Consider the following 26973-nt stretch of genomic DNA (forward strand, 5'->3'; position numbering starts at 1 on the left):
CTGTAATCTGTCAAACAATGGAAAATGACATAAATATCCCTTACATCAATCTTGCCTGGGAGTTAACTAGATGTAAAAATGTAAAAAAGTACAAAAGGAAAAAAAATCTCGTTTTAAAAAATGGTCCAGATGAGTCCACATGACTGTGAAGGTGACTATGGGTCATGTAAGTGCAACAACCACCTTAAGAAAAACTAAATAAATGCATGACACAGTGGGTTGAGAGTGAGAGGCAGAATGAAGTGCCAACCACAGCTTTGGTTGGGCACTGGGAAAACAGGGCCCAGGTGTTCCCAGTTGGTGCTGACAAGCTGTGCCCTGCCCACCAGGGCGCTGGAACACATGCAGAGAAAAAGGTTGCGGGTCGGGCAGAGGCCGTCACACGTGGGTCAGTAACAGGAACGCATTTTCACTGGAAACTGATATATATGCAAAGTACCATTGTTAATCAAACTTTAAATATTGCATTTCATAGCAAAATTGACTACGTTTAGGAAAAAAGAAATCGTATTAAATACAGGAGCTTTGTTTGTACTAACATGAAATTTCAACATCTGGTCCACACTGACTAGGTTGAAAAAAAAAAAAGCTTTCAAATCTCTGCTTGATGGCACCACTATCTTCTAGAGCAGCATTATGTATAGCAGCAGATGAATGACAGACAGGTACGCTCTCACAACCTAATGTGCAAATTGTCTCAGCTGTAGAGTGCTAATGTTGTTTGCTTTTAACAATACCTACACAAATTTATTTGAATTTTCCACTGAGAAAATACAACAAAAAAAGAGCACATGCTTCCTTTGTTTCTCAGTATGAGATCATAGTTAAATATTATTAACCTTCATTCTTTATATGAGAGACAAGGGAGATAATACCACCAAGATCAAGTCAACCTAGAGAGTTAAGATATAGACGGCTGGCTCGTGCTTTTTGATAGTTTTACTACTTCAGTGAGATGTGTATTCTCTCAGATCTCACTATGCATGTCAAGTCTGAATGGGTCTCAAGATACAACTGAGTGTCTGAATTTCATATTGACTGTAAGCAAACCTCCTCCTGGCAGGTTTTACATCTTCTCATGAAAGATTCACATGCTGATAAGAATTTTCTTCCAAGCTCCATATTCCTATATTTTATCCCAGTGGCTTCCAAGCAGAGCTGGTTAATTATAAGCCCACTGAATTCATTTGGAGTGAACAAATTGAGCCAGGTTTCATAGCTGGACTGATAATTGGATTGATCAGGTACTGGGAGGCAAAATCTCCCTCATCTAATTTAGTGCTGTGGATAAATAGTGCATTGACATAGAAAATGTTGAAATGTACCATTTTTTTCGTGTCCGCTTTTTGCATTCTCAGTACCATTACTTGATTGTCCAAGATTTTAAAAAAAATGGAAAGCTCCACATCCCTGCTGAGACTCCTGTGAACAACAAGATTCACGTTTTCTGTTTTTGCTCCGGGTTGGCATTTCAGTACGTCCCCCTCCCCCTTATGGGCCTTCATCAAACCAATCTATGTCATATATGCCATGAAAAATGTCTCGCTAAAGGTCTTGAACTGAAATGTCGAGAGACAAGAACACATATACAACCACCTGTCATGCACGTATTTTTTCACCCACTCTCTGCTTTGTGTGAGAGGCTTCTCAAGATGAGTGCTTGTTTAATTGACAGCTGCTTCACTAACTGGTTCCCTTCACTGACAGATGAGGAAGTTTTTAGACTAATAGCCATTGGACACCTGCACCTCTTGTCAGCTTTCCTTGAGGTTTGTTGACACCGTGTGCGGAGACAGCGACTGTGATGCAGGAGTGCTGTCAGTCTGATGTCTTACACTCTTGCTGTGGCCCTTTTTTTTCTCCTCACATTCGTGCGATTTATAAATAGATGCTGAAAGCATGTGGTGTTCTTTTATTGCTGGAATACATTTTTTTTAATGTCTGTATACAATACAATTTTGATTGCTTTAAATTGTTCACAATGACAGAACTACAGATATCATTCCTTCTCTCCTTGCTTGCTTTTTCTTATATGAACAGAGCTCAGCCTCTGGGTAAGCCTCTCTGCCTTCTCTAGCCAGTGCTGCTCTGTTGGCATTGATTATCTCAGACCCGAGGTCTCCACTGTGTGTGCACCATATGTGTTTATGTGTTTCTCTGTCTCCAGCATTGCTGCATGCTGAGAAGGCAGATATCTCCAGAGGCACTGTAATAGAGCAGATACTATTGCCTGCCTCGCTTTGCCATGGGGGAAGTTGGAGGTGGTGTTGGATACTAGGGAGGAATGAAAAGGGAGAAAAAAATAGGGTAGAGGGCAAGGGATGAGAATATCTGATGCTTGCTTAAAGATACATATGAAATCCTATCTGTTTGATAAGCCTGTTTACTCCACATTTCACACCCATGACTGAATTGTGTGTCTTCAAGAGACATTGTAAATGTTGTGTACTTGTCTCAGTCTGGATCAGTGGTCGGTTTGCTGCCATTCATTTTGACATTATACATCTTTCATGTGTGAACTTAAGCAACAACTGAAAGATTGAGATTGTAGAAGAAGATTCAGTTCAATCAAATATTATTTATACAGCACCAAATCACAACAACAGACACCTCAAGGTGCTTTATATTGTAAGGTAGACCCTACAATAACAAATACAGAGAAAAACCCAACTATTATATGACCCCCTATGAGAAAGCACTTTGGCGACAGTGAGGGGAAAACGCTTTTAACAGGAAGAAACCTCCAGCAGAACCAGGCTCAGGGAGGGGCGGCAGGTTAATAACAAGTATGGTTCAATGCAGACACACATAGTGAGTCAGAAAGGTGATTGAAGAAGAAATACTCAATGCATCACGGGAATACCCCAACAGCCTAATCACCTGGTCCAGCCCTAACTATATGCTTTAGCAAAAGCAAAGTTTTCTGCCTAATCTTAAAGTAGAGATAGTGTCTGTCTCTCGAATCCAAACTGGAAGCTGGTTCCATAAAAGAGGGGCCTGAAAACTAAAGGCTCTCCCTCCCATTCTACTTTTAAATACTCTAGGAACAACAAGTAAACCTGCAGTGCGAGAGCGAAGTACTATACGTCATTAAGATAAGATTGGGACTGATTATTCAAGACCTTGTATGTGAGGAGCAGGATTTTGAATTCAGTTCTGGATTTAACAGGGAGCTTCACTCTCTGTGATACGAGGGTGTGACAGAAGTACAGACACTGCTCCAAATTAGAAGGGAGTTAAGGTACTCTGGCCATCTGATTAGATTGCCTCTAGGTGCCTCCTATTGAAGGTCTAAACTGGGCATGGTCAGCTGGGATGAAACCTCAAAATTGGCTGAGAATCTGGTAGAGAGTTTATATCTCCAAGTTGGAATGGGAGTGCTTGGGAATACCCAGCGATGAGCTTGAGAAAACTGCAGGGAACGGGGATGCCCAGCTTTTCCACTTTCCCTATTGCTACCAAGACATTAGGTTAAAGATGTATGCCTCACTGTTTTAAGATGTTCATCTCTGAAATGTTTTCATCTGTCCTAATGATGTAAAAAAGAAATCTGTTTGTAGAGTACCAACACAAAAGAAAAAGTATATTTATAATGTTCATGAATTAGTGTCCTTAACAGGACAGTTTCAGGACAGAGCAGAGTTTTAGAAGAAGCAGACCAAAACTGTGGTTAATGATTTTTTGGATAATACAGAATATAGTTCCAATGCAATGAGTAATGTTCTAGAAAGATATGTTGCTCTTGAGGTTTCATTATCTAGTATTTTCAGCGCTGTGAGCCTAACTAAGAATTATACAGTATTTCCCTCCACTGCACTGGGCTGTAGCAGAAATCTCACAGCCAGTTATTCCCTGTAGTTGTTTGAGAACAGTTTGTTGTAAAGACCAAATGTAGGCAAGGTTGGTTATTGAAGTCAGAGGCATGTGCTTGCTTGAACATTTTCTTTGCAATTCATTTCCTTTATTAGGAATGCATAACTGTGATAGGTATCTGTGTTTCATTCCTGTGTGTGAAGACCTTTATGTAGTTAAAGGCAACAGTGCCACTTGGTAACTCTGGTACTGAATTGCTTTTGGGAAGGTAAAGTGGAAGATGCTGTATGCACTCATGAACACACAGCAGGACATGTGGTGTACATTGTTTACAGTATACACAGTCTGCTGTTCAATAGTACTCCTTGTCACTCCCATTTGGTTTCTGAACAGAGCGACAAGCTCAAAAACACCAGGACTTTAACAGCCCATGCATGTTAGTCAGTACGCTTCAATGAAAGCTATTAAACATGGACTACCTTCACCACAGACACCTACTGGGTCTAATCAAGGGTTTCAGTCCCAGTAAGGCTCACTGTTCTTTGCCTTGTAAATTACTGTAAGACTACCGTAAAGGTATGTTGACCTCCCACTTTTTATTCGAACCCCCAAGCAATTGCATATTTATGTCAAGCAGAGCGGAAGAAAACAGCGTGTCCAACAACAAACCAATTAATTTGGACACATGCTGCCAAATGAGACAGTGAATTGAAATTAAGAGAATGGAAATCAACCAAGGCTAGATTTAAAAAAATAAAAGCCTTTGTATGACGTGGAATGGTGCGCTTCATTGTGTGTGGGAGTGGGGGACTGGAGCATGAATGATATTTTACTCTGACCTCGTCTCAATGCTAATTCTCTCCTCTTTGTGTCGCTTTTTTCTCTCTGCTGCCTATAGAGACATAAAAGACTCTCAACAGACTGTGAAGGACATTATTTTATTTTAGCCCACAATGCAAAAAGTGTCTTCCCAGAATAAGGTTATCCCTACCCCTAACTGCTCTCTTTCACATTTCTTCCTATTTGGATCAGGACAGTGCTGAGTCTGCTTAGAGCCAGACAGCTGGAGGGATTACAATGAACTAATTATAAGCTATCTATCCATAATTGCAGCAGATTATGCTATTATTCATACACAGCTTAGCTGCATAAAATGCTCTAACCGCCATCACATTACGTAGCATATATTGCTATGTATTATTCATTATTTGCACAGCTAAAACTAAATACCACATTTCAGTTTGAGTAGCCTTAAGGGTAAAGGATAACCAAATCTCATTACCGTATTACAGCTTTTTTCTCAGTCTGTAACATATCATTGATGACTCGATTAGGCTCATACATTGTGGGCACTGATGTGCAGAAATGAGGAGATGATACTGTCCATTCAGGTTATTGTTTTTGGAGACGTGCATGATTTGACTTCTAGGCTTAAGGTAATAAATAGAGTGTCAAGGAAGGCATTACAGCTTAACTTGTCTAAGCAATTCTGTCATCTCCTATACCCCCTTACTTCCTTTGTTTATGTAATAATTGTTTAAAAAAAAGTGGACTGGAGAAAACTACAATACAGTGAAAAGTGAAGCAACTCCTCATTTCTCCCTTTTTTTTGTCTTCTACAGAGCCAGACTTTCTTTGATTTTTTTTATTGTGGTCTTGAGCAATAGTTCCCAAGGCTCTCTGAAGTTTTTCTTTGCATATCTACTGCTTTTTCACTAATTTTCAGTAGGATAGTGTGCAGGGTGAGGAAATTGGATAAGTGGAGGCCAAAAGAAGAAGTGGTAAGTCTTACAAAAACTATCAACAGTATCCGAGGCCTCATCAGAAATGTTCCGAATGGAAGGGTGGCTGTCAAGAAGCCCTTTATGAAGACATGAAAGAGCAGGAAAGGCTGAGGTATGCCAAATTACACAAGAACTGTTCTGAAAATCAGTGGCAAAAGGTCTTATGGAGTGATGAATTCGTGTTTAAAAGTTCTGACTCCAATCGCCAATCAACATGTACCAAGTAGGTCAAGAGAGGTGCAATAGTGAGTGTCTACAGCCATCACTGGAAGATGGTTTGGGGCTTCGTTTGTACAAGTCATGTTGGGGATCTTGTTGAAACTGATGGAATTATGAATGCTACTGTAATATCCACCTTTTGATCCACCAGGAAAACACGGATGCCAAACAAGCTGCCAATTCAATAGAAGTATACCTTGATAGAAAACACACAATGGGGCCTGTATTGAAGCAGTGTTATCTTGACATGGAATCAAACAAAAGGCAGTGAACATCCAAAGAAGAACTTTGAATGTCCTTCAGGAAGCCTGGAGAACTATTCCTCAAGACTTCTTCAAGCTAAGAAAGCTTGGATAATACAATTCAGGCTTTCGTGGAAGAGTAAATGTGCTTATATTGATTTTCAAACTCTGCTTTAGTCTTTCCATGTATGTTTGTGCTAATCAATTATGACATCGGGTTTCCATTTTTCTAGCAACATTTAAAGAAATTAGGTGTCGCTCAACAAACTTGCATGGTGGTGTACAATTTTACAAGTAAACCTGGAAATCTGTTTTCTTCATTGAGTAGTTCTAGTAAGGTACATTGAAACACTGTTAATGGTTTACTAGACTAATGGCCATTGCCTATAAGCTGTTTGGTCCAACAGTACAAGTATATTCAACTCAGATCAAATGGTGAAGTGTACTGGAGTAGAGCTTTATGGTGTTTCTGTCTTGTTTGAATCATTTTCATTCAAAGCAGACATTCTATATTCCCTTGCAAGGAGGCCGCATAGTGTTGTGTACTGAGTAAAACTATTAAATGTTAGTCTGATTTGTACAGTTAACCTTTAGATTATTGAATAAGAGCTATAAACAGCTTAAAAGAGTCACAAATGCTATATCGGAGTAAAAGAGAAACTATTTCAAGAAGCCTAACTATTGGTTGAACCTTATTGGTTGGAACAATAATTATCAAGCATTCTTTAACAGCTTTGTTAGCATGGCCAAATATTAAGATTGAAACGCCAAACAAAGAAAAAAGAAGCAGGTTTTTCTCATCTCCGGTTGTTTTGCAAGAAAAAGATTGGGAATAATTGATCTGGTGGTCTTAGGCGTTACTTTAGTTATCAGCATAAATGCCTACCTCTTTTCTGCTTCTTTGTATGGTTCTTGTTTATGACTTTGCAGAACCAGAGCAAAATCAATCCCCTGCCTCAGAGCCTTGTGTCCTTAGTGACCACATTGACTAAACTTTGCTTTCAGCATCCCAAAAAACTCATTTTACTAGTGAGATCATACCCACTTACCCAAGTTACAAAGCAGAGAAAGCACTTGAGGGTTTCAGTGGGAATGGAATAGATGCCATTTGCCCTTCTACAATTCACTGTGTAATCAAAATGATTTTTGTGCTGCTACAGTATTTAAAGAAAAATGATTACCACATGATAAAATATTGGTTGTAGTCATATTTGAATATCAGCCAAAGATCTTATTGTGTGATCTTCTGCTTTTGAGACATAAGTTTTACAGCTGCCATAGAAGTGCAGAAAATACCAAATATACCATGTAAGCTAATCATTATTGAATAACCTGACAAAACATCTGTGATATCAGAACTTGTGTATACATCATTTCAGTCTCATGCTACTTTTGCTTACTTTTCTATAATTGTCCTGTATGGCGAGTGGGATAAGGAAAGAAATGGTTGGTAACATACCAGTAAAAGAGTCTTGGCTAAACATCGAGAATGATTCACAAATGACCAACAACTCTAACTACCCCAGGAGATTAACAACACCAGACAGAAATTTGTCCTTTGCGTAGGCTTCAATGGGATTAGAGGCAAAGTGAATATTTGCAGAGTATGGTACTGTGTGTTTGCGTGTCCTTCCATCCATCTGCATCCCTGCGTTTCCAGGCTGACAGTATGTTGTTTATCAACCTGGCTGGTTTTTAAAATAATCTATTTAGCAGTATGTTCACTTTGCTCCCTCCTACCTCCTACCCATCAGAGCAGCTGTCTCTGTGCACATGGTGCAGCAAGCCAACCTTAACGTTTTCTTTGCACTGCTGCTAAAACCAATTAAATTTACAGCAAAGAATTCGCCAGATTCTAAAGCTCAGCCCGCCCCGCCCTCTTTCTTTCCCCCTGGTGTGTGTATTCATGTGTGCATCTGTGTTTGCATGCCACCAAGGGCAATGTTAAGAGCTGATCAGGTGGGAATGTGACATACTTTCAGCTTGTGTGTGCGCCTGTCTGTTTGCTAATCCATATGGGCGCAGCACTAATTAAATCCAGAGGCTCAGCCATTCACACCAGTGACTGCTTGGCACTGAGCAAAAAAAAAAATAAAATAAAATAAAATCTGCTGGTGTTCTGTCAGGTAATATGACAAAACCAGCAGGGAGAGTTTTAGTGAGCGTGTGTGTTGATGTCAGTGAAGGAGACCAGGGTGTCATTTTTGGGCTGCAAAATGATTTTGTTTGCGTACAGAGGGAGCAAGCTCATCTATAGAGGCGGAAACATTAATTCTAGTCCAGTGTTTGTAGATTGAACAGTCAGATTGGCAGCTGATGATGTAGGTATTTGTGTAAGAGGAAAGCTTGTGTCAGCAGGGTTAATAGCAGAGGGGGACATCATGTCACACGAGGCACCTCTCGGCTGAGCCAAGCCGGTCAGAGTGACCGAGACAGACTGGCTTGTCTCTGGAAGTGGATGCCTCACTCAGCAATTTCCAGGCCTTATCAAATCTAACCAGTATAAATGTTGCCTTCTCGCTTCCCTGACCTCCCTGACTCCCTAAAGCTTTTTCCAGCCTTCTTCCATCTCCACAGTAGAAACTTATTACCGGGGTTATAAGTGACATGTTTTTGCCCCCAGATTTATTTTCTGAGTGCATCCTTTCTATTTTGCTTTCTCTCTCTCTCTTTTCTTTTTTAGCAGGAAATGCTTTGCTGTTGTGTGCAGATGCTGTGAGTAATGGCACTTCTCTGAAGGGATTCTATAATGTCTTTTTGATGTGTTTCTCGCTTTCTTTCGTTTCTTTTTTAATCAGGAATGTGTTCGTGTACTCTACACATTGTGCGATATGCTTGATTAGCCTGCTTGTGAGGGCTAATGTGTTGGTTTATTGGCATTGTGTTAACTGGATAAAGATTTATGGGGGGGGGGCAGGCCAGCATGTGTTCTGCAGTTCACACAACACATAGATAAATAAAGGGAAATTGTGTCCATTTGTCACTGTCTCGGGCTGCTCGGGATGCCGTCTACCTGTGGAGTGCCGAGCCCAGCAGAGATGTGACAGTTTGTCCTTGTCGGTCTGTTATCGCGTTGTCTATCACGCCGACACCTGTAAGCTTGTTGCAGCCTCCTGCCTGCACTCCTATTGGTTCACTACTCCGAGGCAGAGGGCTACAAGGCTTGTTTGAACTCCTGCTGTTTGTGCTTGTACATTTTTAGAAGAGTTATCTCTGGTTAAATTTGTCGCTGTAATGAAGAGCTACATGGAACAGAAAACCAGCAGGATCAAGATCCATAGTTTCTATATTTTTGAGGTGGGAATTATTTGTACACACTTTTTTTTTTTTTTCAAATTCAGCACAGAGAGTCATTTTTTGATTGGCATTTCAGCTTCTTAAAATAACTAGATGGAGAAAGTGGATCCTTTATGTGTGAAAGTATTGCAGCTACTTGTGTCTCCAACTCCACCGGATGATTTGCTTCAATTAACTTTTTTTTTTTCAGTATTTCTCCCAGACCACAATCTATCTGTAACCTCAGTACAGTGAAGCATAAAAATAAACTTTAATTGAGTCTGAATTCTCTGACTCTTCAGTGACAACGATTTGCAAACATATTACTTTGTCAATCAAAACGGTATTACTAATGCCCTTAACGTTTCTAACAAAACATATTTGCGGCAAATTAGTACTGTGAAAACATAATTTCTAGGAGACGGGATTGTTTACTAAGCGGAATCCTCCTGTTATTTCCTCGGGGATATAAGTTATGGCACAAAATTGGGGGGAAAAAAGCTTCTCATGCACAATATTTGCTGAGTTTATCAGAAGCAACAGCAGTTTCTTGGGAACATGGAATAACTGGGTAAGTATCAAGTTTAATGGTAGCTTTCATGACTGCATGAACAGAGGAAAGTTAAACCTAAGCAGTTTTATTTTTTTTTAAAAAGAAAAAAAGCTGCACGACCCCTTATTGGTTAAAGATTAACAAATAAAAGAATAAGCAAAGAAAAAAACCCTTCAAGTTAAAACATTAATTTTAAGGTTTTTATTTGAGATATCAGACACTGCACTGTGAAGCGTTCTTTTTGCTTTCGTGTTCAGCAGTGTTCAATTCATTTTTTTGTACCCCCCTTTTTCATAGATGGAGTAGAGAGACACTGAAGCAGAGACAAACATGAAGCCACAGTGCAGTTGTGCGGTTTACTCTGGTATTCTGCAGACACTGGATCCATTAGGAGGGTTTTCAGGGTGGGGGGTGGAGAATGCACAACAGAGCTGGAAGAGAAAATGAGGAAAGCTCAGGCCTAAAAAAAAAAAAAAAATAACAGGGAGGAAAATCTAGCCTTGCCGAAAGACTTTACAGCAGGTTTGAAGTAGAGGAAAAGAAAAGAAGATAGGGAGGAACAAAGCCCTGGGAGATTGTGAGATGGCTTAGAGGAAACAAAAGGAGATGAGAGTAAGTAGAGATTGAAGTTAGAAGACAGGAAAACACAAGGGGGGGAATGAAAAGTGATGAGGGTGTATGCAAGGGTAAGATGGAGAGATGAGAGAAGGAGAGCTGGTGGGTGGCTGATTCAGCTTATCTTTGCGATGATGGGGAATCACAGGCACATGGCAGGACCTGCATAAGAAAAATCGCAAATGAAGAATGTTTGCAACTTTCGACATCACATTACAGCAAAGCACCATCAAGAAATATCCAGGTGTGAACTTGTCTTAACCAAAATTGCTAATGACTCACACCACTGACCCTGGTTTGGCCTGCTAATTTGCACACACGCAGTTAGATGAGTCACCTAATGTTAAAGCAGAATAAATGCAGGCATTTATTTCAGCAGCGCTTATTCGTGGGATACCTCACCCTAATGAAAAGGCAGAATATCTGCATGCACACTTAGTGATCTTTCCTGTGGTGCCCAAATTATACCCTCCTCCCCTGTCATCGCCAGAGCCTTGCACACCACCGGGTGGGAGTTTCACAGTATTGGAGGCTTGGCATACCTGGAGGTTAGCGTCTTCCGACAGCACATCAGTCAGTCATATTTAAGTGGAATCAAACATCGATGGATGAGTGTCTGTAGCCACGGGGCTGTAAGCAGTGTTTGTGATGGAGAGCAAATGACAGGCGCTGTATTCACAGCATTTTCCAAAGCGCTTCATGTAATTACGGACAGTCCTCAAGGATGTTCTTCTGCTCACTTTGTTCACTTTCGTACGAACATTCCCACATGCAAATGTCCACTCTTCCCAATTACTCCTCTGACCACGACATCAAACGGAATGAGCTATCAGAGACGAGCTCTGCGAAGCGTTCCAATATAAAAATATTTTCTTCGTATAATCACATTTTTCTCATCCCTTTCCATATCGTTTTGGAGCCTTCTCCCTTTTCCCTCCCCCACACCTATCCATGGACTCCAATCGTCAGAAAGACAAATTACCCATTGGGCTGCTCTTTTAGCTGTGCTTTCTGTACAATAATCAATTTGAGGTTGAGGGAAAGGAGAAGGCTAGAAAAACGTGAAATTATTCATCAGGGTCTCTCAGTAGCGGGGTTGAAGCGGTGCGGGGGATGGTAGGGGCTATGTTGTCCTCCACGAGAGATAATTAGGAAGAAGACCAGAAAGCAGAATTAAGGGGAGGACTGCAGGCCACAGTGAAGGCAGGGCGGGGGGAGACTAGAGATTGAGAGTAGTTGGTGCAGAGAGCAGTTTGTCGGGATATTTGGAAATCTTGAGGTGGTGTTTGGCTTGTTGTCCCAGCAACAGACAGATACACAAGGCAGAATGGAGGCTAGACAGCTGCGACTAGCGATGAGTGAAGGGGAACTGTGAGGAGGAGGACGAGCTATGAGGGGAGCATGGCTTTGAGTTAGCTTCAGTTAAACGAGTCAGGAGAAGAGGATAGGAGCGTGCACAGAAAAAAAATGAGCCAGGCTGTGTCTCATGACAAGTGTTTATTCAGAGTCCTCTTGTTTCCTACCAATTACGGGGCTGGGGGCCGCTTCGGCACAAATCCTCCTGGTTGTCTTCCCTCCTGTGCTCCATTTGCAATTTTGGATCACTTAAACATCTTGACCATGGATGTTTACATACGTGTCTTTACTCTTCGAGTCTACCTGTCTGGCATTTTGACACATGTGCTTAACATATAAATGTGTGCGTAATTATCGCTTTCATGTGTTTAGTTATCCTTTGTGTGTTTATCTCACGTTAATTACTTGCATTATCTGGAAACCTGCGTTTGCTCTGTTCTGATCTGTACCCTTCCCCGTGCTGCTGCAATGACCCAATTTCCCAAGAGGGATCATTAAAGTTTCATCTTTCACCCCTCATTCATTTCTCTTCCCATTCATTCCTCCCTGGCGCAGCTCGGTCCAAACCAAACAAGCTTGTCGTAATACCCGATTTCTGTTCCCATTCCTACTCTAAATTACTGGTTTTTAGCTTCGTCATGACTTGAAGGGCTTCTAAGTGCCAAAGACTACTGCTCCTAGGCTGTTTTTCCCCCCTAAACCATTAACAGGGCATAGATTTTATTTGTGCATCACTTATTAGGTTTTAAATGATCATTTATTTCATTTCTGATGACCTCTGGCAGTTCATGGTAATAAGGTGTTTAGATATTTATGTTTATCCAGTGCTATTTTTTTGGTGGAAAGCCCTTTTTCCAGAAGAATAATTTTTTTAAAGATAGAAAAAAAGAGAGAAATGCTTGCAAAGCATGACTGAAGCACCGATGCTTGCCAGAACATCCTATTATCAATATCTGACACTTGATACGAAGCACTAAATGGATGTAAATCAGCCAATGATTCGTTTTTCCCCCACTTTTTGCTGCATCTTTTCACACATCCTTCAGTTACGCGGAAATTATCGATGGTGCAGTGTCAAACCTTTCGTGTCTTGGGCTCGTGTAAATCTGCTATCACTTCATGCAGTGTCAGCATCTTTGCATGTTCTTAAACCGCAGTTTCTCCTGTTTGAATGAAAGCATGGGCTCTGGTGTGTTGTGGTGCATAATGTATATCTGTCAGTCACTGTAATATCCTCTGGAATATAATGCTGTAGTCTCAAAATATTTGCGTGAACACCATCCGTTGTTCCGTCTCGTACTTTTCTCTGATTTATATTAGGCTTTTTTTTCTTCTCTTTTCTTTTTTTCCTGGCACACCACAGTGCATTACATATTTGCCCACAGCCTCTTTCTCTCCTGGGCCTTGAGTTGTCTCTCAGATTGATGATGAGGGAGAGACTAGGGCACCTCTGGGTACATTAAGATGCAGAACATAGCTGTAACTATGAATGTGTATATTGCGTGTGATTTGTGTGTGTGTGTGCATGTGTGTGAGAGTGCGTGTATGTTTTAACACATAACTCCTGCATATTTTGGCACCTGCCTCACCATAAAGCAAACAGTGACTACAAAGTTGTCTTATCCAGTGCTACAATGACTATACCTCTTTGTTTCTTTGTGTCTATATCTCCACTCTCCTGCTTCTGTGTCTTTGTCTGGCTCACTTTTCTCTTTGCCCTCCCCACTACCAGCTCTTCCTGATCCTCCTCCTCCTCGCTTTGTGACCTAGGTGCACTCTTCCCTTGGAGCATCTCTCCTGGGTTTTGCACTTTATTATTTCCATCGCTACCCACTTTGTCTTCTTTCACAAACAAAGGCCAGGTAGAAATTAGGGTAGATACTCATTTAAACAAAGAGTTGCCCACTCAGGGTTAGATTTATGCTCTGTCTGCAGGGTGTAATTGCACATACCCTAAACTTTGCCCCTCTCTTCTCTTTGTGTACAGTTCATGAAAGGTGCTTATTTAGAAATCAAGCTAGCCCAAGGAGATTTTCCAAACACTATTCTAAGGTCATGCTGCTCAAACAAAGGTTTCTATGGGCCAAAATGCTGGAATACATTTGTCTCAAGGTCTGACTACTGTCTACTATCCAATTCTTTTGTTTTGCCAAACAAAGCCGGTAAAGTCTTTCACACCAATCTCTCTCCTTCAGGGGGACTCATTGGACCTATTAGTGGAAAATCTGCAAATGTGTTTTTGTGTCTGCGAAAAAAATTAATTGACATACTCGCACACGTACTTACACGGACGCCTCCCTCCGCTTACCACATTTTATCTACTCGTTAATGTTCCCAATTACTCTGTCAAACACTGCCAACGTTTTGCAGCGTGGCACGCTTATTGAAATGGTAATGCAACCAACTCAAAGTGAAAGTCTTTCATTCGCTGACTTCTAAGTGGATTTATTCATGACAATTTACTGTTCTCATGCAGGATTACACTAATGAGAGGGTTAAAGTATGGTGTGTGTGTGTGTGTGTGTGTGCGTGTGGCTTTTCTGCTTTCATGTGAGGGACTCTTGCCCCAGAGAGAGAGGGCCACTCTTCGACTGCCTCCAGTTCTCTCCATTATTCAGAAGAAGAGGACTTGATTGGGTTTTGTACCATTCCCATTCTCACTGACATGCATTTCCTGCTTTCTAAAGGATTCAGGTGTTTGCTATTGCTGTCACAATTAATAGTTATGTTTTTTCCTTTTGTGAGGTTTTTGATGCTTTATATCACTAACGAGTGTATATCCTGACAGCCTCAATACAAATCTCAGTAAATTACATCACACATGGAATAGGCTTCAGGAGTAACAAAGGAAAGCTGACTCGGGACCGTACAGAAAGCCATCTTCTGGCATGAGATGCAGTTCTAATAAGCAGGTGTTTTTAGGTGAGATCTCAGCATATAGATCATTATGTGTTGCGTTAAACAGTTCCTGAGTTTTCCACCCATCTAACCAGAGTCCTGTTTCAGCCGCATTATTCAGTTTTATATTTTATTGCGTTAGCGAGTGGCTATATGGATTTATTCCATTTGGTCTAAAAGCGCTTGGTGTGCAAAGTGGGTGCTATTTCCAAAGTAACGGGTGAAAAGCACAGACACAACCCACACACATTTTGTTTAGACTTCTAAAAGATTAATTAATGCAAGGCTTGCATCACTAGAATCCTGAAGTAGTGCTTCATCCTTGCAAATAAAAGACTGCAGGAAAATAATGGCAACCTCATACCTTTAGTAGATTATATTTCACTAACATGTTTCATTGAACGCTGCATTTTCACAATTATTATGTGCCCTAAGGAAGGAAAACGTTCCCTGAATGCATTTGCACTTATTAAATTGACCAAACGGGGTCTGATTTATTCTCTGTTCATTTATTTTGTCCAATACAATCTTGATTTAATTAAATGGCACACCTTGGCGAAAATTAATTAAAAAAAATACTTGAAAATAATTAGCTTGTTTAATAATTGTGTGTATTCAGTGCCTGCAAGATGAAGCAGTATAATACAAATAATTTTAATTTAAAAAAAAAGGTGTGAGGCAATCCCTTTTGATGACAGGACACCGTGTTGTAAAACTATGGGTTTTCACATTCCTGCGTCATTTTAAATCTAAAAGTAGTTCATTCTCATGTCACTTGCACACACTATTTGTTTTGCAGTGCTGCAACACAACTTTTATACCTTATAATGACGCTATTGTAACAATTTATGAAGTATATATACAGTATGACATCAGAGATAGGTATGTAATCAGCAGGCCTGATTATCACTACTGCAAATTAAAACATTATACCATTAGAGCAGAAACAATAGTTGTAATGCAAGCTACATTAAGGTGTGTGTTAACACACAACCTTCACCAGAGTGGATGTCCCAGCAAATTCAGGTCAGACCATAGTGTAACCATGCAATCTCATCTACAGCCCACAGTTAGCATGCTAAATCCTAAAGTTCACAACAGCACAATTACAAAATGACTCAACAAGTATGTCTTACTTGGAAGGACTGCCAAAAGAAGGCTTCTTCTCTCTAAAAAGGACACAGCAGCACAAGACTTGTGGAATATTTTCCGTTGCACAGCACATGAGCATGACACGTCATACTGTCAAGTATAACTGGCAAATATAACTGTCAAGCACAGTGGCGGAAGGGTGATGATTTGGGCTTGTTTTGTAGCCACAGGACCCGAGCAACTTGCAGTCATTGAGCTGACAATGAACTCAAAGTCAGATGTGGGACCATCGGTCTGACAGCTAAAGGCTAGCACAAATTGTGTCATACAACACAATTGATATCCCAAGCGCAGCTGTATTCTCCAATGTGAAGCCATCTGTCTAACAGCTAAAGCATGGACACAAAAGAAGTCATACAAAAGAATGATGTTGCAGAATGATCCCAAGCACACTATCATATCAAAAACTGAATGGCTGAAAAAAATACAACGAAAAGAAATGTAAAAGTTGTTGCTGTGACCCATTTTTTGTCGAGATGTCAAAGTAAATGAAATGCTGTGGTGGGAATTTAAGGATGAATGCCCCTGAACTTTAACTGAAAGAGAACTGAAAGTGTAAAGAAAAATGGGCCAAAAAAGGGGGTTCTATCAGATATAAAATGTATGGATTGTACTTCATTTTTAAGTTAGCTGCTTAATTAAAATTTTAAATAAGAAAATATTTCTGGTCATGTGGGAAATTACATAAAAAATCAGTGAGAACTGCCCACCTGATCTCGTCAGAATCAGCACTTCTTCTTTGACTCTTTTTTTATTTAGTCCGAAACAATTGCCAAATGATAACTGTCAGATTATTTTTATTCAAGAAATTAAAACCACAATAAAGTGAATGAGTGATCACTATACAACATGTATAAAGGTGTTGTTTCCACATTTAACTTTGACCTTTTGCTGACAGTATGAGAAAAAGTCCAGTCCACTCATGACATCAGAAAATGATGCTTTCCCAGCTAATCTTCATGTGCATGTGAGTCATAAGCTGATCAAAGTCAGTCCACATAGGAATTTAACTTGAAGACTCAACACACCACCTAGTGTTCTGACAAAACCTGATAGATCTGTATACCTATACAGGTGGCATTTTAACAAAGCTACGTTGCCACGAGACAACCTATTGCAGAAATCAGTCATTGTAAGAACTGGAGGAGCCTGTGGACCTATTTAATGCCTTACAGCCAGAGCTAGTTTGCAACAAACCAACAGCAGTCACATTCTGACTCCATAAAAGCTCTTTGAATGGTCTACATTTTCTATTTTGATGCCAACAAAGCACACGTAATAGTACACTGCAAATCCAACAAGAAAGTCCCAGCAAGATGCAGCCATACTTTACTACTGCAACAGCGTCAGCAGTGCCATATTTGGCAAACGTCTATGATAATGTATGGTGCCTTGTATTATTTCTAGGTGTTGAGGAAAAAGATATTCATCTAGAAACAATCATTTCCTGACTTTGTAGAAAAGAGATACCCAGATTATACATCATGTGACATCTGAAAATGGAAACAGGCTGACAGTACAAACTAACAGAGGTAGAGAAATAAACTGCATCAGAGCAAAACTAGAAGGCAAGAAAGCAAGGCCTCCGCAGTGGTGTATTTTTTCATTTTTTAAAAGAGAGACTATCAAAAAAAGTGATGGATGAACCTGTATTATGTTTGTTTTGACAAGCCAAGTATGATATATATACCCACACAGTTGGTATGTGTTATTTGTATGTATTGATGTGTCTCTTCTCCTGAACGTGTTTTTTTTTTCGCAACCAAATATATCCAAGACAGTAATTGACAACTCTACTAACCCTATTAGAGCTGTTCAGCCTCTGTTTCACCCAGCTCTTCTGCCACTTCACTAATTCTCCTAATCTTCTTCATGCTCGTCTGTCTTTTCATATCTCCCCTCTCCTTATTCTCACTGCAATGCTTTACCTCTTAGAGAGGGATGGGATGAGTGAAGAAGATTAAAATAGAGGTCACGCAATCCTTTTAGCTGGTTTTAATATCTGCTCCTCGAATGATATGTTCTGCACGTACATCAACAGGATTAGAGTGTCAGAACTTCCAAGAACTGATGAAGCAGTGCATCTATCCCTGTACGCACATTCACATGGCACCATGGTACACATCCCCTGCCAGGATGTAGTGCTGCTTAGCAGATGATATGCTTGTCCATTTTGCACATACAGTGTCTTTTTTCAGTTATTGTCTTTTCTTTTATACATATGTGTGTTTTAAAGAAGAGAAATAAGCAACAGTGCCAGCATTATCAGTCCCTAACAGAGGATTTCGATGTATTGAGGCATTAAAGGGTCGTTCTCTGAATCTAAAAGGTAAGGACAGCAACAGAAAAGCGAAAGTTCAGTATTAAAAGACCCTGCAAATATTATAACATGGAACTTTATCATATGAAGTGAGCTACAATATTGAGTTAATTGGTTCGCCAAACAAAGATAGATATATGGCCCTGTGTGCAAGAAAATGTTTGCCCTGGGACCGTTTTTTTAAATAATAATTTCATTGTGGAAAATGAAATTCAAATTGGAGAGCCCATGGAGGACAAGCAAGGAATTTTTGTTAGTTTATGAGCCTTATGCACTGTCTTCTAGATGCTTGTGTTTATTTTACAAATCTCCTGTGGCATAGTTATGAGACTGAGCTCATGTATGTATTCTAATTTGTATGTGTGAGACTCTTTTATTGGATTTGCTTGGTTGCAATTCTTATTATGTTATTGGCTTTGGTGGGTGCTTGCAAAGGAGAACAGGGCCCACTGGACCTCCCGTGTGAGAGTACAGTATGTGTTTGTTGGTCTCACTCTCTCGCTCTCTCTCTTTTTTCAGTCTATATTACGAACTATTAGACATGAGCTGCGCATATTGGTTTTTCTGTGAAGCAGCTGTTTCTCTCAAAGCTTTCTGCCTCTCCAGACTAGTTTTTTAAGAGCAAGGAGAAGAAGAGGAGGTGGTGGTAGTGGAGGAGGGTGGTTCATGGTGGATAAACACACCAGGGGGTGGGGGTAGCGAGAGGTCAGGAGATAGATTGTGAGAAAAGCCAAGGATTTCATATCTGCTGGGACTGAACGATAGCTGTATTTTCAAGGTTAGCTTTGGGTATTTATTGCATGCCCGTTTTCAAGTTGCTGCTCTGTGATATTTTAGTCAATAAGGGCTGGTTTGTATTTGAGCTGAAACAACAGGAAATGTTTTAAGCACTGAGCGCATTAAAATTTCACAATGTCAGTTCTTATTTTCGGTTAATATTACTTGCTCTTATAATATCATGTTTTTTGTGCGGTCACTGTGATGAGTGCCAGGAAACAGACAGAACCACAATACTGCTAAGCATCTGCCTCTTGCCCTTTTCATTTCAGTATGTACACATCACAGACAGGCTGAGGCTGATCTATAGTAACAGTTTAGCATTTTGGGAACACAAATGAACCAATAATCAGTAGAAGGTTAAAAGACAGTCGCTACTATATTACTATTGGAACTGTCCTACAAGTGACTCCTTTACGGTGGCCCTGAGAGGCCAAATGGACTGCAACTTAAGAAAACACCAGCAATAAGAAAAACGCTGCAAAAGCACACAAAACACAACAGACATAGGAAAAACGACAACAGAAATAGGAAAAAAGAAAACAAAAATAGGGAAATCGAAAACAGAAATAGACTCTGTGCGCCTTAGCATATGCTGTTTCCGGTGGGGAAACTCCTGTATAGCGCTTCGTTTCCGGTGTGATATTCGCTCCTTGTTTACGGTCGGGTTTTCCAAAACAAGTCAACCGAATAGATGAATCAAGCAGTGATTTACATTTCTAAAGATGTCTTGGGCATTTACCGAATATATCTGTAGATGATGTTCATTGACTTGTCAATATTTTTTTCCCCGCGCCTCAGAGCAAAAGAGAGAAATAATTCAAATTCTATATTTCTCAGCATTTGTATACAGTGGTCCCTCGTTTATCGCGGGTGTTATGTTCTAAAAATAACCAGCGATAGGTGAAATCCGCAAAGTAGTATCTTGGTTATCTTCTTCAGAGTCACACTGCAAAATTGATCATTTAATTTTTTTATGACACAGCAATGGTGAGTGTTCGCACACTCCGCTCTTTGTAACTTAACACGATCTTACCGTTTTCGTGTTTTGGACATGATTTTGGAGTCCTTCACAGTAGCGACTGACCGCAAAATAAGGCTACCGGAAATGTACAACCCTACACCCGGTCTTAAAACAGGAAGTTAGCATTTTCTTGTGCACAGGGTCTATTGGAAAAAAACAGATTTCCAAAAGCACAAGCGAAGTGTTTCTAGGGAGACAATAACCCGACAGACCAGTTGCAGGAAAACAAAACATGGTAGGTGTGTTTTATCATCATTCATATAATACTGATGACGGATTTTTAGGCTAATAGTTAGGCTAACACACTTACCTCTCATCTTTTCTTTCCTCACAAAACCGATAGATCCTCCACTTCTTTTAAGTGTCTCCCAGCGCAATTCTTAGCATATTTTGGTTCCTGCAAATGGTCTGTCGAGTTATTGTCTCCCCAGAAACACTTCCCTTGTTATTTTGGAAATCTGTATTTTTCTATTTCTCTTTTATTTTTTCCTATTTCCGTTGTCATTTTTTCATATTTCTGTTGTGTTTTGTGTGCTTTTGCTGCGTTTTTCTTACTGCTGGTGTTTTCTTAAGTTGCAGTACGTTTGGCCTCTCAGGGCCACCATACTCCTTCCTTTTTTTTTCCCGTTTCAGTTTTTGTACTGATAAACTAGATGTTAAGCTAAATGGCTACTAGATAGCTTTGTAGGATATACAATGATTTTTTTTCTCCATTTAAGTCTTAACCAAAACAGCAATTAAGCATTATAATGTTAACTTAATATAAAAAAAAAAATTAGATATTAGGTCAACTCCTCTGACGAGTAAAGAATATAACTAAATATCTTTCTAGTAGTAGGTTATTGCAATAGACTATGAGGGTAAAGTGCTATAACAAGATATAAGATTTATGAAAATACACATCAACCAGGTGATAAAAATGCCAAAGTGCTCTGCTTTGCTTTCTTTAAAATACTAAAAAGGACATTTTTCTCCAATATAACACAAGGTGAAATCTGATTTTAACCATTTTTAACCATCAGTGTCTTAAGGTAATATCACTATTGACTTTGGGACATAAAAGTTATGTTTTATTATTGCAGTATGCAATAACTGTTACTGCTACAGGATAGCAAATAGTAAATTGAGGAGTAAATTGAGACCATCACCACAAAAGGTGTATATGGCTGTCGTATACAATGATAGTGTGATAAGGTTACTGTCTGTGGCATATCTCAGGCCTGTCCTGATTTGATCGTATTTCTTTGGTCTAGTTGGACTCTATAGAGAGGATTATTGGAGCCCTGCTACAGTAGGCCTTTCAAGCTGTGGTTCAGGCTCCAGAGGACTAACAACAAGTCAGACGCTGTCAGATCCCAACTAGTGAGGCCAAGGGCTGATGCTTTGAAGTGGGCTATGCGATTCTCATCTGGAGGGATCAGATTGAGGGAGAAAAAAAGACGAGGAGAGGTGCAAAGCTTGAGCTAAACAGGCAAGTTGGGTAGGCCTCAGAAGCTGGTGAGGTGGTTTTCACTGAATCAGACCTACGTGGATGCTACATACCATCAAAAACATACGAAATTCCTGTTCATTATGCAGCTTGTGGAATACACAAGTATGATTTGTTTCTAAAACAGAGTGCAGAGCCCTAAAATATGCAAGGCATGTACACAGAGAATGGAAAATCAGATTACACTAAAAGTTTTTAAAGTTGGCGGGAGGACACAAAAGAAATCATAATAGTTCTGGTTCTGCAATCAAAGCATGCTGAGAAAAATATATGGTAAGAAAGAAGGTTTAATTTGTGCTGATTGTTCCTTGCATAATTCTTCAAATCCTCTTAAAATCAGTATGATTTTCTTTTATTATTATTATTATTATTCTCCATGTAGCTTGGTCATGCAAATGCTGCTGACGTGGGAAGATGTAAGGCTAGACAGTGTTGTCTAGCCTTAAATCTTTAAATCTCTGAGCAACATCACTCCCAAAAAGTAGGTTGTCAGGATATGCTTCTAGATAAGCCAAAATTATATTAATTGTGTGGAGCCAGTAGATGACGAGAGAAGACAGTAATGTAAGAAAACAGGAGGATTTGACGACTGTCGAGAAACTGGAGAGAAGAAAACAGTCTTAGTATGCATAGTTTAGGTTTGGAGATCACAGTACATGCACTGGTGTGTGCTTTCATGGTTTTTACTTGGGCATGCATAATTTCCTATTATAATGTAACAGGCAGATACTTTTTCCAAACTCAACATAAACAGTCAGTTTTTCAATCACAGCTTTTAGATTATCTGTGTACTTACCCAGCACTATAGCATAACATGGAAAAACTAACCAGTTTCTCCTTGTTCACACACACACACACACATACAAATGGGTGCACACTTACAAAGACATTCCTTCCTAACCTTCATATGCTCCCTCTGATTTTAATCCTTATCTCTTCTAGTCTTATTTCTTATGCTAACTGCAATGCTATCACTGAAACTGAATCTTTAACAAAGGGGTTTATGGATGCAGCCCAGGCTTTCGATTTCTGTGAAAACATTTGGCCCTTACACAATAGTAAAAGCAGATGTGCAACCCACCATTGGAATTAAGCGATAATATCAGTCAATCAGTCAACATGCACGCACACAGTGTGCACAGAATTATGACGGTCTCCCTTTCTTCCTGTCTGAGGTAACCCCAACCATGTTTTTCGCGTCCCACGGGGAGTGCCTTTTATCATGCGACATGGTGGTGTCGGCAGTATTGGGGGGAGTCGGGGAGCGGGGTTGAGGTGGGGTGGGGTTGTCAGACAGCTGTTTCCCATCAGCACTCAGTCAGGCGGTCGCAACCCTCCTCAGAGGATCAGAGGGGGCAACGCAGTGAAGTGAGTCTCAGAGATATGCGTGGGCCAAAATACTTCCAATTAGAAGGTCATCCCAATTTGTTCTCTCATATCCACGGTGCTTATCAGGCGTCTCGGGCCCACTCGGTGTTATGCACAAAAATACGAAACCAGAGGTGAATGGGTTGTTGCTGCCATATGGGAGTGATTATGCGTTTTCCTCATTGTTTCCTGTCTTTTCACCCCAGCTCTACTGAGTCTTGCTGCTCTGCTTGGTCTGCGTTGGCTCGGCTCCCTCGGCTTGTTTCAGGTTCTAAGCCCCTCCTGTAATTTAAGTCCGGGAATGCTTAACAACAGTCACTCATGCACAGGCGTCTACATTAGCACATGTTGTTCACCTCATCAGTGGCAAAACTGCTCACCGATATGGAATTAAAGTTGTTTTTCATCAAAAGAACTTTCTTTTTCGTTTCTCTTCTACATATCCTAATTTCACTTTTATTCTTGCTGTAATTTTGCAAATGATAGCCCATTCAATATGATGCAAGAATCTAATAAAAAAAAAAACTGCTGCAGACACCACAACATAATGTCTATGGTGGAGACAGGAAAAAGCTCTCTCTGACCACCAGAGTTCACGCTGGAGTAGATGCGAGTTTGCTTTGTCTCTGATACAGCTGGTGGCTGGAAGATCTTTTTCTGCACACAACCTAGTCGTTGTGGAAAGATGATAAATTGCCGTGGTAGCTTTCCGCCTCCTGCTAGTGTAGGCTGCTGGATCCCACCTTTACTGCAGAGCTTTATATCTTCTCATCTTACTGTCAGCCATTAAGAACAAACTTTCTCAGCAGCTAGTCTCAACAGACCCTGCATGAGCGAAGGAGTAGTCCCACGAGGGATCCTGACAGGCTGATAAATGAATACAATTTAGATGAGTGGATAATACTGTACTAATATTATCAGATTACTAACAGTGTAGCTCTGTAAATTTATTTTGTGTAGGTGTTTGTGTGTCACTGTCAAAAAGTGGGATTGACAGAGCTAGTAAACAATCAACTGAAACTTGTACGGCTGTGTTTTTGACATGGGAAGTCAAGTACAAAATATCCTGCTGGTCAAGCTGTTAAAGACTTGGTATCGCAGCCCAGTTCTGCCAACAAGAAAAGGCGTTAATATTGTTACCAAGAGCAAAAAAGCAGCTAAAGTCCAAACTATAAAATTTGCACCTTAAAAATATTAGCTGCTAATGCCACATCACAAAAGTCATTGAAATAGACTTTTTGACACACTAAACACAGCCCCACTTGAAGACACCAATGATACGAGGAAGTATTCACCTTCTTAACATCATTAAAATCCTCTCTGTTTTCTGTTCTGCTTGTCTGTTTTTTTTCCAGTCTTACGTGACGAATTTAGGCAGAATCCTGTTGACGTTATGGTCGCAGTGGGTGAGCCCGCGGTCCTGGAGTGCCAGCCACCCCGTGGACACCCCGAGCCCACAATCTCCTGGAGGAAAGATGGCTCCAACTTAGATGACAGAGATGAACGCATAACAGTAAAAGCAGCTATTTTGATTTCACACATTTCAACTAATGATAATTTATACTGTTGTTGTTATATTATTATATTCATGTGAAAGTACAAGTCATTACATTGGAGATGCTAGAATGTTGAAGTTATGTGAAGAACAAACTTTGACATGAAAATTGGTGGGGTTCAAAAAGCCTTTCAGTGTGAAATTCTGATGCTTAGTTGCCTTTTCTGTAACGTTAACATACAAATTAAAGCTCTGCAGGAATTTGGAAAAGCAACCCTGTGAAGTCGCAAGATAATTTTCTTGTGGTCACTGAAACCTTTTCTGGTTCTCATTACCAAAATGCTAGTAGGGATTTTGGAGAGATGATTTATTTGGCTTATACAAAACCTTAACTACAGAGCAGCACATCAGAAAAAAAACCCCCAAAAGTGTACATTATACTGTACAGGAAGGAACAGCATTGTGTGCTAATGTTAGCTACTGTATTGATGTATGGTCTTAGTCTAATGTATTAGGTCATGTGGCACGCGGCAGACAGCAGTGATTTTCCTTTTCATGCTTTTGTATACACTGAATTTATTTTGCATTTAATGGCTTCCTGCTCCTTTAACTTTGGAACAGAATCTGGTTTCAACAACTCAGATAGCTGTGTGCGTGCATGTGTGTGTGTCTGTGTGAGAGAGCTGATTTGTTTATTTGAGTCTTCTCTTCCATGCTCCCAGGAACACGCAGGAAATTCAAAGCTCATGTTAGTGTGGAGTGACAGGTAGAGCATCTCTGGGGAACTGTGATGGACAGAGCAGCTATCTCTGATTTAAGAAGAGGAAAGGATCAGAGCCAAGGGGGAGGCTCCTCTGAGGGAAATACAAAGGCTGCTTTTCCCTTTGTACTTACGTGCCTGGCTTCGTCCTCCCTGATCATCTTTTCTATATGGAAATGTGTCTTTGCCATGAGTGTTCTCTCAAAGACATTACTTACTGTACAAAGACCAAAGGAGTCTACCACAAGTGATTCATGGCTACTTTAAACCCTTTTGAGTGTTTCCCTTGTGGCCTTTAGCTGTCAGTTATTAATAGTGATATGCAGATCAAGTTGTGAGTTAACAGTTGGATTGAATTTTATGGATTTTAATTAAAAAGCTGAGTGTCTTCATTGCAGGAAAATACGTACACATCACACTAAGGCAGCTAATGTGTTTTCCCTCAGGGTATCTAAGACTATGTAAAAAAGAAATAGAAGACACCGAGGCACAAGAGGAAGAAAAGCTGAGGTTTCAGTGTCCGAGATGGAGGACTGACAAACCACATTTTCATTTCTTTGCAGTGGAATTTTTGCTAAAAATGAGGAGCGGTCAGTCGAGGAAATAAAAAAGCTCTCAGTCTACTCTTTAATCAGCTGCTAAAGTTACAAGTGCAGTAAACAGAAAAAAAAAGTTGCAGAGCATAAGTATAACATTAGCCAGTGGCAATGGTTAGATCATCTTTGCAATCCTCGAGAAAGACTTGCAGCAAGGGGTAACTCGCAAAACCCTTTCTCCAGGATTTAAATAGGTAATCTCAATGAGCCAAAGTCAGTAAACTCTTTGAAATGTAGAAAAGAAATGAGACCAAATAAGAAATCTTTTAACTCACATTGCACTAGTTTGAAAAAGAGCCTGTGGTATATCTGTCTGTGTCCTCCAGTCCCTCTGCAACCCTGAATTGGATAAGCAGTTAAGAAAATGAGTGGATGGATGGGTTATTCATGAATCATTCACAGCAGCTTAAACACCCGCATTGCATTATGTTTTTAGTGAAATACAGAGCGTTTTATTTTAGTGGCTATAATGTAACTCCAAACATCCAACCCTAATCCAGTGAATACTGACAGGAATGGCTGAATCTGCAATACTAGTTCCCAAATTCCCCCACGTGCCCCCTGTGATTACCAGTGGTTGGCAATGTGCATCTCAAGTACACACAACCACAAGTCACCCCGCAATTTATTAAGTCTTCCTCTTAAAACCGCATGATTTACAACAGATTTGAAATGGTATCCACTCTTAGGCCACTCTTGGTCTTTTTATTTTTCAATTTTTTTATTTATTTGGTGGACAGTGTCAGCCGTTTGTGGTGGAAGGTTAGCCTGGAGGAGGCTGACTAATAAATGAAAGGCTGCTGGTTTTATCCCTGCAGCAGCAATTTAATGATGTATTCCATCTGTAAGCTTGAGAGTTGAGAGTTCCTACGGAGCCAGGTGCTGTCTGGCATGTTGCTGAATTACTCAATGGACGCAGCTCTGTAGGCAGCCTTGACCTCTGAACTGTGTTAAGAAATGGCAGCGCTGCAGTGTGTGTCGTGTCCCTAGCAAGAATGCATGAATAGTTTGAGCAGGGAAGAAGCAATCTAAGAGCATAATAACTGGGCTGAGAGTTTAATTGAAGTTGATGCCTGGTTTCACATGTCTGGTTGCAGAGAATGGCTTTGTGTTTGTTTGGAGGTCAGCATGTTTCCCTTCTCCAGTTTCTCATCTACTCACTACTGCTCTGCTGTCACCTCTAACACCAAGCTGCTGCATACTATCAGTAGAGGATCTCACATTCAAAGTACCTCA

General features: G+C 40.3%; 1 protein-coding gene across 3 annotated transcripts in view; it reads left to right on the forward strand.

Moving 5' to 3' along the window:
* The window catches only part of LOC102213206 (roundabout homolog 1-like), an 86203-nt gene that overhangs the window by 38041 nt on the left and 21189 nt on the right, over positions 1-26973 (forward strand). For all 3 annotated transcript variants that reach the window (XM_005737896.1, XM_005737897.1, XM_005737898.1), the window contains one exon: positions 24242-24399. In XM_005737896.1, coding sequence (XP_005737953.1) covers positions 24242-24399 — 158 coding nt within the window. The remainder of the gene's footprint in view (positions 1-24241; positions 24400-26973) is intronic.

The sequence above is a fragment of the Pundamilia nyererei genome, unplaced genomic scaffold, assembly GCF_000239375.1.
Source record: "Pundamilia nyererei isolate P.nyererei 1_Seehausen unplaced genomic scaffold, PunNye1.0 scaffold00080, whole genome shotgun sequence".
Taxonomy (NCBI): domain Eukaryota; kingdom Metazoa; phylum Chordata; class Actinopteri; order Cichliformes; family Cichlidae; genus Pundamilia; species Pundamilia nyererei.